The 13,723-nt window shown below is 37.9% G+C and overlaps 1 protein-coding gene across 2 annotated transcripts in view; it reads right to left on the bottom strand.

Moving 5' to 3' along the window:
* Positions 1 to 13,723, bottom strand: part of ATP2A2 (ATPase sarcoplasmic/endoplasmic reticulum Ca2+ transporting 2) — a 62,394-nt gene that overhangs the window by 19,641 nt on the left and 29,030 nt on the right. For both annotated transcript variants that reach the window (XM_059893663.1, XM_059893664.1), the window contains exons 6-8: positions 9,079 to 9,159; positions 7,056 to 7,141; positions 5,687 to 6,151 (exon numbers count right to left, since the gene is read on the bottom strand). In XM_059893663.1, coding sequence (XP_059749646.1) covers positions 5,687 to 6,151; positions 7,056 to 7,141; positions 9,079 to 9,159 — 632 coding nt within the window. The remainder of the gene's footprint in view (positions 1 to 5,686; positions 6,152 to 7,055; positions 7,142 to 9,078; positions 9,160 to 13,723) is intronic.

The following is a 13,723-nucleotide window of genomic DNA, read 5'->3' as shown; positions in this document are numbered from 1 at the left end:
AAGTCCAGTTTGGAATGATCAAACCATTCTACAATAAGGAATTTTTAAAATGTTAAAGTGAAAAAGGGCCATGTAATGCTTTAAAAACATCTTTTCAGAGCATTCTGACTCATATTCAGTAAGAAAATCTGCTCATTTTTATTTTAAAATAACTTCTTTTGCCTCATAAGATTTGCTTATTATATAGCACATATTTTTTTCCCCACATCTTTATTGGAGTATAAGTGCTTTACAATGTTGTGTTAGTTTCTGCTGTACAACAGAGTGAATCGGCTATATGCATACATATATCCCTGTATCCCCTCCCTCTTGAGCCTCCCTCCCACCCTCCCTATCCCACCCCTCTAGGTCGTCACAAAGCATGGAGCTGAGCTTCCCACTAGCCATCCATTTTACATTTGATAGTGTATATATGTCAATTATAGCACATACTTTTAAATTCCAAAAGCTTCATTTCAAAAGTACACTCAGAACTAAATCAACCTTGGAACTGAACTAAAGCTATGAGTAAGAAAAAACAATTTTTTAAAAAATTAAAATATACAATGGGATTTAAAACTGTGATGACTCCTGATAAAAGGTGCTAGTTCAAACACATATAACTGGTGTGTCAAATGAGGAAAAGATTCATGTCCAAGGTCACATGCAGCAAGATCACCAATCCCTACAACTTCTTTCTAACAGACACAACATCTAAAAAAGGAAGCTTGGCACAAAGCTCTTTCCAAAGATGTCTGACATTTACAGAAGAGGAAACAAAGGACTAGAGAGGTTAAAAGATGTGCTCACAGTTACATAATTATTCAGTGGAAGACAGAGAACCAGGTTTACCAATGTTTCCCATCAGAAAATTCAACTTTACCTTTCTATTAAAAGTTGTGTGACCCTCGGACACGTCACAACTTCTCAGAGCCTAAGTTTTCTAACCTCTTGAGCAGGATTACCATACGAGTCAAATAAAGTCACATGTGAAAAATTAACTGCACTAAGCCTTATCAAAGCCAGTTGGCATTATTATTACTATACACCATGCCATTTCTTTAATGACACTGTTTATAAAAGTGAAACTCTTTGGGTCTATACCAGAGTCCAAAATATTCTAAGACATTCAGAATTCTAACCCACACCAACTAAATCTGAATGCACATGGGCATTTTAGACTGCAAGCCAGTAAACCATTTAGAAACTGCATGATGAAAGTATCCCGAAGTCAAGGGCAGTTATGCAATCCACTGCAAGAAACCTCCTGTAGAATACTGATTAGCATCAGCTTTCTGTCGCCAAAGGTAGAACAGAACAAAGAGGCAAGCTATTTCTTCAATAGAACATTTTAAATCAAATCATTTAAGGGAAAATATAAGAACAAAAACATTTTTTATCATGGACTGTGTTTTAGTCTTAGTTTGAAGTCTGAAGCTGCCCCAACCTTACCATTTTTTAAAGATTACAATTTCACACACTGCTTTACCTTCATGGATATAAGGACTATTCTGAGGAATTAAAGCTTACAGTCTAAGTTTAAACAATTTCCTGGGGGAAACCAAACAGGTAAAATGAAATTCCCTTTCTTTTCCCCAATCAATAAGCTTTTAGCTGACAACTAGCTTTTAGCAGATTCATCCAACCTTTTTTGGTTCCAAGGAAAGAGAACTTAGGTAGCTCAGTTACACCCTGCATCTACTCAAGAAACTCAAGACAAGCTAGCTTACCACTTGAGAGAACACCCCAGTGTGTTTAAACACCTGTCAATTCACTCTAAATCTGGGTTTTGGACAACACAAAAAGTTGAGGGTGTGTATATCAAAAAAATACCATGAATATAAATTTGGCAAGAAAAAGATTCCGAGGGTTCAACTATTAAAACAAGAACAATTTCCAATGCTAAAAAAACATTAACTAAAAACCTGGAGATAAGGCCAAGGGGAGGATGGCATGTCCTTTCAATGTCATTCAGAAGCATTACTTAAAACAAGCACACTCAAAGATTTAGTGTTTTGGAAAAATTTAACATTCTTTCACTGTGCTGTTATCAAGGGCTCATGTTTTATGAAGTTGTGGCTTTTTGTCCTCTATAAAAGATAACCTTAGTTTTACTGCCCTATAGAATATTAACCAGTTTTTGTAATCTAACACACATCAATTCTATTCTAATATTGAGCACTTCCTCACATGGTCCTGTAACCAGTTTTACCATCTTACTGATTCTCCCTCATTGAATTAATGAGCCAAACAGAATCTTTGACATGTGTCCACTCAATATTTGTATGAGTTGTGTACCTTTTGGAAAATTACTTTGCCTTGTACAAAGTAGTAGTAGTTTTTTTGTGTGCGTGTGTCAATTTTATATTTAATTTATCCTTCCAGTTTTATTGAGATATAAGTGACATACAGCACTGTATAAGCTTAAGGTATACAGCACAATGATCTGACTTACGATCATCATGAAACGATTATCACAATAAGTTAAGTTTAATGAACATCGTCTAATATATACAAAATAAAAAAGTTTTCTCCTTGTGATGAGAATTCTTAAGATTTACTCTCCTGACAACTTTCATATATAACATACAGCAGTGCTAATTATATTTATCATGTTGTACATTACATTCCCTAAGACTTATTTATCCTATAACTGGAAGTTTGTACCTTTTGATCACCTTCATCCAATTCCTCCCCCTCCCACCCACACCCCCACCTCTGATAATCACAAATTTGATCTTTTTCTATGTTTGTTTTTAAAGTGTAATTGAACTAAAACTTCCTGGTGCATGGGATAGTGATGCGATATTTCTAAACATTTCAAAATGATCATCATGATAAGTCTAGTTCTCATCTGTCACCATACAAAGATATTACATTATTACTGACTGTGTTCCCTGCACTCTACATTTCATACCCATGACACACTTATTCTGTAACTGGAAGTTTGCACCTCAATTTCCCTCATCTGTTTCTCTCATCCCCCCCCCACCTCAAAGTTGTTTTAAACAAAACCTAGGGAAATTGAATTACATGAAAGAACTTCATTAAGCTGTACCATTACATTATTTCTTTAGTTCTTATTTTGCTAAGGGAAGGTTTAAAGTTTTTAATTTTATCCCCAAGTGATGGTCAAAACAACCTAAGAGGGCTTCCCTGGTGGCACAGTGGTTGAGAATCCGCCTGCCAGTGCAGGGAACACGGGTTTGAGCCCTGGTCCAGGAAGATCCCACATGCCGCGGAGCAACTAATCTGTGCGCCACAACTACTGAGCCTGAGAACCACAACTACTGAGCCCGTGCTCCACAACAAGAGAAGCCACTGCTCGCTGCAACTAGAGAAAGCCCACGCACAGCAATGAAGACCCAATGCAGCCAAAGATAAATAAATAAATATTTTAAAAAAACAAAAACAAAAAAACCCCCAAAATAACCTAAGAAAGGAAGGATGAACACAGAGAATGAAGCAAGTTAAAGGCAATTATTTACTTTCCAAGAAGAAAACATGTCTCATTCAATGTGTTAAGGAAGTACCAATTAGAATTTTATGTAGGCAGGTAACTAGCTGGTTTATAGAACTCTTCCTTTGAAGCTTATGTTAACATACATACACTTAGAGAGAGAAGAACAGGGAAATAAAGTAAGCATAGTCACCTAACACATTTACAGACTGCTTACAGTTATTTCCCCAGTACAAATATATCAGCCATGTAGATAACCTTTATTTCATGACATAGTTTTGGGAATTAAATGATTAATTCCTCTGAAGTGTAAGAAATTACCCTGGGCTCAGGCTACACATACAACCCAATTTGCTTAAAGCACATAAAAAGGTATCAAATTATAAATCAAAGGTTTTAAGATCCAGTAATCCCACTCGTGGGCATATATCCAGAAATGATGAAAAGATATATGCACCCCAATGTTCATAGCAGCACTATTTACAATAGTCAAGACAGAGGGAGACTTCCCTGGTGGTGCAGTGGTTAAGAATCTGCCTGCCAATGAAGGGGACACGGGTTCGAGCCCTGGTCTGGGAAGATCCCACATGCCGTGCAGCGACTAAGCCCGTGTGCCACAACTACTGAGCCTGCGCTCTAGAACCTGCAAGCCACAACTACTGAGCCTGTGTGCTGCAACTACTGAAGCCCGTGCACCACAACAAGAGAAGCCACCGCAATAAGAAGCCTGTGTACTGCAACAAAGAGTAGTCCCCGCTCACCCCAACTAGAGAAAGTCCATGCACAGCAACGAAGACCCAACACAGCCAAAAAAAAAAAAAAAGACATAGAGGGACTTCCCTGGTGGTCCAGTGGGTAGGACTCCACGCTCCCAATGCAGGGGGCCCAGGTTCAATCCCTGGTTGGGGAGCTGGATCCAGCATGCATGCCACAACTAAGAGTTTGCATGCTGCAACTAAGAGCCCGCATACAAAGAGGTCTGAATGCCGCAACTAAAAAAAGACCCTGCATGCTGCAGCTGAGGCCCAGCACAGCAAGGAAAGGAAGGGGGGGAGGGAGGCAGGGAGGGAGGGAGGGAGGAAGACATGGGAAGAAACCTAAGTGTCTGTCCATCGATAGATGAATGTATAAGGAGATGTGGTATACAGATATACAATGGAATATTACTCAGCCATAAAAAAGAATGAAAATAATGCCACTTGTTATATGTGGAATCTAAAAAAAGGGTACAAATGAACTTATTTACAAAACAGAAGCAGAGTTATGGATGTAGAAAACAAACTTATGGTTACCAGGGGATAAGCAGTGGGAGGGATAATATGGGAGATTGGGATTGACATACACATACTTCTATATATAAAATAGATCACTAATAAGAACCTGCTGTATAACACAGGGAACTCTACTCAATACTCTGTAATGGCCTATATGGGAAAAGAATCTAAAAAAAAAAAGCAGGTATATGTATATATGTAACTGATTCACTTTGCTATACACCTGAAACTAACACAACATTGTAAATCCACTATACTCCAATAAAAATTTTTTAAAAAAAGGAAAGAAAATAATGCCACTTGCAGCAACATGCATGGACCTAGAGATTATCATACTAAGTGAAGTAAGTCAGAGAAAGACAAATATAATATCGCTTGTATGTGGAATCTTAAAAAAAAAAAAGATACAAATGAACTTATTTACAAAACAGAAATAGACCCACAGACATAGAAAACAAACTTATGGTTACCAAAGGAGAAAGGGGGGAGGGGGGGGGAGGGGGAGGAGGGATAAATTAGGAGTTTGAGATTAACATATACATGCTACTATATATAAAACAGATAACCAACAAGGACTTACTGTATAGCACAGGGAACTATACTCAATATTTTCTAATAACCTCTACGGGGAAAGAATCTAAAAATTATATATATATATATATATATATATATATATATATATATATGTAAAAAAATAACTGAATCACTTTGTTGTATACCCGAAACTAACATAACACTGTAAACCAACTATACTTCAATAAAAATAAAATAAAAAAATAAATCACACAGGGAGCTTTACTTCACTTCGCTGTACGGTAGAAACTAACATAATATCGTAAAACAACTATACACCAATTAAAAAAAATAGTAATTAAAAAAATAATAAATCAAAGGTTTTGATGGCATGAAGGCATATTCTTAGGATGAATCAACAACCATAACCTGCAAAGATTCTGAAACTATTCCCACTTACCCTGCAGACTGACATCTGGTTCGTTGTCAGTGTACCAGTCTTGTCTGAGCAGATAACAGAAGTACAACCAAGGGTTTCCACGGAAGGGAGACTTCGAACAATGGCGTTTTTCTTTGCCATTCTGCGAGTTCCAAGAGCCAGACAGGTGGTGATGACAGCAGGCAGACCTTCAGGAATGGCTGCTACAGCCAGGGCGACAGCAATTTTAAAGTAGTAAATAGCACCTCTGATCCAGGAGCCTCCATGAACTGGGTCATTGAAGTGTCCAATGTTTATGATCCAGACCGCAATGCATATAAGGGAGATGACTTTGGACAGCTGTTCCCCAAACTCATCTAGTTTCTGCTGGAGGGGTGTTCTCTCCTGTTCCGTGGCCACCATTTCATCCCGGATCTTGCCAATTTCCGTGTTGACTCCAGTTGCCACCACCACTCCCATGGCTTTGCCGGCAGCAATGTTTGTACCCTAGGACAGAAGTAGAGAAATGGTTACAAGATTAACATCACACCCAATTTAAATACTGACTAGTAAACTCAGACTTGTGTGGATTTTCAAGAGTGCACCCAGATTCTCTCACCACATTCTACTGGGCCTTCCAGTGGCAATCAGCCATCTAACTTTGATGATGAGCAATACCTCATGCAGGCAGTGTGGTCCATCTCTCCCTGATTTGATTCTCCGTGAAATTAGAATGGTACCTATTTGCCCCAGAGCCCTCTACACCGGCCCACCTGGAATCTCTATTCACAATGCTGAGCCTGGCTTGCAGACTAGCTTTGGGCTGGGACAGCACTTAACCCCTCTGTGTTCCTGACTTTTCATACTTCATACAGCTCTCAACCCTAAGCATTCTCCACCTCTGGCTCCAACAACTCAACCCCTCCTACTTCTATCACCCATAGTAAGAAGGGCAACCAGGACCATGGGCTGTCCTTGAGGACCTCCACCTTAGCACTAGTATTCAAAGATCAATACAATCAAGTGTAAGGTTCCCCCCACCCCATTTTAATTCCTAATGTTGGAAGAACAGAGGGCTTCATTATTTTCATTGTAGCTCTACTTTTTTACTTACTATGGGGTGGTTAGATTCCCATGCTAACCCACAAAAGCCCACTACTTGAAATACCACTTTAAGTTCTAAACAAACGAAAACTATAAATTTCCCAACTTTCTATTTCAAAAAAATTTCACAGAAAAATTGAAGTAGTACAATGAACATCCATCCATTTTCACCCAGACTTGCCAACTATTAACAGTTTCCCGCATTCGCCTTCTCTCTAAACACACACTGAACTACACACAGTTATCATCCACATCATTTTGAAAACATCCCTTTATAGGCTAAGTCTTTTCCAAACAAAGTACTCACAGAAAAGAGCATGTTCTTCTTATCTTGATTGACGGCCCGTGGGTCAGGGACGGGGTCAGTGTGCTTGATGACAGAGACAGATTCACCTAAGCAGGTTGTGATACAGAAGGTTTGTTTAGATCTGTGCAGTCTGCACCTAGAACCTTGGTACCCTCATCCACTCATGCCACTACCACTCTCAGGAAAAAGAAAAAAAGGCCCAATTCATTCAAAAGAACATAAACTAGTAAAATTCAGTAATAGAAACTAATTTCAAAGAAAAAAAATCAAAATAAAGGAATTTAATTTTGAAGTAAAATCCCAATTACCTTTATTTTCTTGAATAACTATACAAATTTAGTTCATTTTCAGGTATCATCTTATACTCTAATATTGTGAATGTAGATTTGTTGTATACTTATATACACATACACTCTGATACTTAAGACGGTGAAAGTATATTTACTTTTAACAAAATGAACAAACTGTAGGTACAGTATATGAATACTGAGGATCATCCACTGGAAAGCCTGTTTTTGTTTTTGTTCAATAATGCCGAAGATGAGAAATGAAAACATTGTTCTAAAAATATTTGCACGCGGTAATCAGACCATTCTATTTCAATAAACCAAAATGAAAAACAGCAAGAGACTAAGAAGTGAGTCTACTAAGAAGCAGAAGTCTCTAAGAAGTAAGAGACTACTTCTTAGAACTTTCACAATGTCTGAATCTGGTTTCAACTTAACATCACTTATGAAAAGCAGTTGATCCTTGAAAACCGCAGGAGTTAGGGGCACCAACCCTCTGCACAGTCAAAATCTGCACAGAACTTATGGTTGGCCCTCCGTATATGCAATTCCTCTATATTTGCGGTTTTGCATCTGAGGATTCAACCAACTAGTATAGTGTAAGTACTGTAGTATTTACTATTGAAAAATATCCGCAGATAAGTGAACCCACACAATTCAAACCCATGTTGTTCAAGGGTTAACTGTATATAATGAGGGTGAAATATGGCCCTAGTTGTTAGGTCAAATTTCAGGTAGCAAATTTCACTCTAAAAATTTAACAAAAGAATCTGGTTCTTCAATCTAGCCTAAAACTAGAGTATGACTTTTAAACAAAAAAACAACATTCAAGAAACTCTACGGAAAGTTTTAAAATGGAAATTATTTTTGTAGGCACAATATGAGAATTTCATACATTCAACCCAATCAATTCCCTACCATTTTATGGCTTAATCAGCTTCCAGGTTGTTGCTGCTAATGGGAGTTTTAGTAGATAAGCTATTCATAAAGAAACAATAAAAAACACAGAGCCCAGGTTACTCACATCCCTACTTCTATGACATGAGTTGCTTTTCAAAGCTAATAATCAGATAAATCTTTGAATTTTATATTTACTCTCTATTTAATTCAGGTTAGCATTGTGTTTAATCTTCTGACCACCTTACTTCCAGTTAATATGAACCCTCCACCCTAGACTGTGCCTGTATCAAACAAAAATGGGAAAATGTTCCAAACAATCCCAAATCTAAGTGTGCAAACTTTATGTAGTAAACATTCACCATTTTGGAGGGTGCTAACTTTTGTTAATTGTACATCTGATTATTGCAAAGTATGTCAGATGTGAGATTAGCATTCCTGGAGTCTATATTTTTCCTGCTTGGAAAAAGAACACTAAGTAAAATTAATTCACTTTCCACAAAACAGAGAGACAACAACACTACTTCAACCTTAAGAATATTACCTCTGCTACTGAAGGAATTTGTAACCTTTTAAAAAAAATTTAAAAGGTAAGTTTAAATCAAAACTAATTTTTAATAAAATTTAAAGATAAATAGGCCTTATGAGATGAAAGCCAATTGTTTTTAAATCATAGCTTTACCTCATGTATTGGCAAAAAGCCTAACTGATAAAGCATTAAGAAATAAATATCCTGGAGAGGATTAAGAGACAGTGAGGCAAGAAGTCAACTCAATTATTAGCATGGAATCTGAGGGAGCCTTCAGAAATTAAACAACCTCCCAATACATAATATTTACCTGTGAGAATTGACTGGTCAACTCTTAGAGTAGTAGATCTGATGGAAGTTAATCTTATATCAGCAGGAACTTTGTCACCAACTAATTGGGGAGAAAAAAAAGTCAGCTAAAATAAGCAACTTTTGCAATCATGTTACATAAAGAAAAATCTGTCTCCAAATCAAACACAATTTTTAAAGGAAATAAATAGCCTGTATACAGCACAAATATATAAAAATCTGCTATAGGGAATTCCCTGGCAGTCCAGTGGTTAGGACTCCGAGCTCCCACTGCAGGGGGCACGGGTTTGATCCTGGGGAACTAAGATCCCGCAGGCCACATGGCATGGCAGGGAGGAAAAAAAAAAAAAAAATCTGCTACAATAAGCAATATAATCAACTTATTCTCAGGGTCATAAAAACTCTTCCTGGATAGATACAAGATTTGAAGTACACAAGAAGAGAATAATGATGCTCGGGCAAACAGCTATAAGTACACATTATTTGCACACTTACACACACACAGCATGGTGAAGGGGACTGAATTGTACAAGCCATGATTTATTCCACTAGGAAAGCCAAATTACCATGAACAGGAAACAAATGCCTCTATAAAAAGATGTTCAATTAATATCACTCATAAAAGAAAGGCAAGATAAAACTACACAGAGAGACCACTTTTATTTAAACTATCAAATTGACAAAGGAGTTGAGAAAAATGCACCAAGTTTGAAAGGATGTATAGAAACAGGGCTTCTTATACAGGGTGACTGTAAGATGTGGAAAGTTTAGTTTTAATAAGCAAAAAAACAAACCAAAACAAACAAAACCAGAGGCACAAATCATTTAGAGGCAAGTGCATGAGCAGATATTAATGAAAACTCGGTGTTAGTGCACTGCTAACAAGGACAAACTGAATATAATGTCACTAAACATACCATGTAATGTTAGTAACCCATTTAGTATTCTTAATTCAACTACGCGTCCAGACTTTGTGACGACCCTATATATACTGCTGAGTACAAAGAAAAAAACTTACAAAATCTCTGGAGGGCAAACTGGCAATACATATCAAAATTGCAAAGCACAGGAGTTCCCTGGTGGTCCAGTGGTTGGGACTCCACGCTTTGCTTTCACTGCTGAGGGCGTGGGTTCGATTCCTGGTCGGGGACCTGGGATCCCCGCAAGCCGCATGGCGCGGCCAAAAAAAAAAAAAAAAAAAATGCAAAGCACAATCTTTTTATCCCATAAATTCCACTACAAAGAATTTATTCTACAGATATGCTTGCTGTATGTGGTTAGTTTTTTTTATCAGCAGTAGAAAAAAGAGACAACTCTATTCATACTAAAGTAAAAACTTCCTCTAAGACATACTATACATTAAGTGGGGAAAACACAAGTGTGAAGCATCATGTATATGGAGCTCCACTGGTACGAGAAAATACCTCTGGGAACGTGTAACAGACTTGTACCACTAGGGAGCAGGGCATGAGTGGCAGGAGACTTTTCACCTTGTACCCTTTGGTACCTTTTGAAGTTTGAATTATCAGATAAATGAATAAACCTCTTGCATAACCTCTAGAAGATCTTTAAGTCAACTGAGTTTTCTTTTCTGGGCCAAAGAGTCCCTTTAACAGCTCTTAAACAGACCATGTCTTAGCCCCTTTCCTTGACGTATTTGAAGTAAATGCCACAACACAGACCCAGCAACAGATAAAGCCAGTATTTCACCTGCACCTTGAGAACAATGCCCAGTGTACTGTAGGTGTTCAAATATTGCTGGATGAGTATGCATCAGTACCAAAGCAACTGGACAGTAAAAAATAAGTATACAACAGCTTTCCCTGACTTTCTGAAAGGTACTACGGTGGTTTTAGAAGCCTTATGCAAGGACAGCTAAAAGTCAGAACAAATAAGCACAGTCCCCCCTACAACTGCATATGGTATTTTTAAGTTAAATCTTAATTTTAAAAACTTACCCTACTGTACTGAACTGTAACTGTCACTGGTTATACATAAACTGGCAAAACAGCCATTCTGTCCAAGAAGTAGGTTTATTTCATTTGCTAAACCTTTAATTTAGTTCTAATTTTTCTGTATCTCAGAGCTTTTAAATTCAGGGAAAGTATGGTATGCTTTTTGAGCTCTAGTTCATGAAACAATCCTGTAACCTAAGTAGGAAATGTGGTCACAAGGTGGCACAGAAAGAGACTGCCAATATATAATCTCAAGAGGCAAAGATCATCCCTGCATTTGACTGCAGGGACACATTAAGGTGAAATTCCTGCTGGAAATGCTTATGCAACAAACAGCAATATTCAGACTGAAGAAATGAGAACCTTTCATTTTAATATAATTCTGCTCATACTACAATAAAGTAACCATACCCTAAACTTTAGTGACCTTCAACACCTAAAATACCCCATGAAGATAAAACTTTAAAATCAATTTAGGGAATCCCCTGGGAGTCCAGTTGTTAGGACTACACACATTCACTGCCAAGGGCGTGGGTTCGATCCCTGGTTGGGGAATTAAGATCCTGCAAGCTGCACAGCATGGCCAAAAAATAAAATAAAATAAACTTAAAAAAAAAAAAACTTTTTTCTGTATTAGTTCTGTTTGTCATAGTAAAAAAAAAACAACTTTTTCTGTATTACTTCTGTTTGTCATAGTTAATTTTATCCCACATGACCCTGAACATGAAAAGAATGCAAGTTCAATGATGAGCATATGACCCTAAATGGAAAAATTACCTGAAAATGTTCCTTTAACGTCTGAAGCAATTTATGTCATGATCCTACAGGAGCGGAAAACTTCTAACATGGTATAGAGATCGCCACAATCTATAAGCATGTCTGCACTGTAACAACTGAACATAAACCAGCAATCTAAAAGCACAACGCCGGGAATTTCCTGGCGATCCAGTGGTTAGGACTCCTCGCTTCCACTGCAGGGGGCACAGGGTTCGATCCCTGGTTGGGGAACTAAGATCCCGCATGCCAAGTGGTACAGCCAAAAAAGAAAAAAAAAAGAGGAAAAAAAAAAAAAGCAGAAGGTATCATTTTATACTGAAAGTTGAATCTCTTACTTCTTTTTAAACAATTTCATGTATTAGCCCTAGCTCATACTCTCATATACCTGGCCACAATTTAATTAAGGCCAGCAAATCTAATATTCAAATTGAGGACCCAAAAGTTTTATCTTGCCATTTACTTTGCTGTGTTTCAGTGGAAGCTCAGAGGATTAAAAATGAATGAAAAATGTGTTTTTGAGGCAAAAAATACCAAGATTAAATTTCTTTCCTGGGTAACACAGTCAACATATAAGCTACTAGTTTAAGGTGGGATTGATACTACATATGCAGCATTTAAAATTATATTTAAACTGGCACGACAAAGAAACCAGCTATTTTTCCCCCTATATGTCTGTCTTAAATATATGAAGGCTGTCTCTTTGCTGCACAAAAATTGTATTCATATACATTTAATTATTGGTTAAATATTCAAGAATGAGTCAAATGTAAAATGCTAATGGAGGGACTTCCCTGGTGGCGCAGTGGTTAAGAATCCACCTGCCAATGCAGGGGACATGGGTTCGAGCCCTGGTCCGGGAAGATCCCACATGCCACGGAGCAACTAAGCCCATGCTCCACAACTACTGAGCCTGTCCTCTAGAGCCCGTGAGCCACAACTACTGAGCCTGTGTGCCACAACTACTAACGCCTGAGCGCCTAGAGCCCGTGCTCCGCAACAAGAGAAGCCACCGCAATGAGAAGCCCGCGCACCTCAGTGAAGAGTAGCCCCCGCTCGCCGCAACTAGAGAGCCCGCGTGCAGCAATGAAGACCCAATGCAGCCAAAAATAAATAAATAAGTTTAAAATGCTAGTGGAACAAGTGACTGGGAAGTCCTTAAAAACTGACCTCAAGCTCTTCTTCACTTTTCTTCCATCCTGTAACAGCCATTCTAAAATTAAGAGATGACCTGGGGGCCTTTTATAAACTACAGAATCTCAGGACCTGCTCTTCAAGAGTCTGGGGTCCAGGAATTCATATTTTAAAGAAATTCTCCAAGCACACTTATATTAATTAAAAAATTAATATAAGAAAAAAAAAAGCTTAGTACCTGGTGTCACAGGTCCTGTGAAGGGCCTGTTTAGAATAGCCTTTACTATGTGCTGTTTCTCATGTGCCACGTATGCCACAGCTCTAGACCAAGAAGACCCTAAATCCCCCAACACTTGGGAAATGTACTACCTTAAAGTTTCACATTTAATTTGTTTCCATTATAAACCGATCTCTTTGTGGAAAGGTACTAAATAGCATAAATCCAAACTGGTTTTAAAAACCTGCCAAATTCTAGTATTCTCTTAGCTAGAAAGACTCTCCCTCACATCATCTTGACCAACCCATGTCCTCATTTTAGACAGGAAACTAAAGGTAAGTAAAAGGAGTCTTGCCTAAGGAGCCTCAATTAATGAAAGACTTCCTTTATCTTACTGTATGACTCTGTGCTTTTTGTTTGTAGGAGTCAATTTAGGATTAAATCTGTTAGGAAGCTGGTTGTCTAAGGAAGTGAAAAATCCATGAAAGCAAAGATTCAATGAATACTTTTCCACTAAGACATAATTTTCCTTTGTCTGCAGGCTTCTGTGAATTCCAGACAAAGAG

Source organism: Balaenoptera ricei, chromosome 14 (genome assembly GCF_028023285.1).
Source record: "Balaenoptera ricei isolate mBalRic1 chromosome 14, mBalRic1.hap2, whole genome shotgun sequence".
NCBI classification, from domain to species: domain Eukaryota; kingdom Metazoa; phylum Chordata; class Mammalia; order Artiodactyla; family Balaenopteridae; genus Balaenoptera; species Balaenoptera ricei.
Note: the sequence above shows the minus strand (reverse complement) of the source record. Positions and strands in the feature narration are given on the sequence as shown.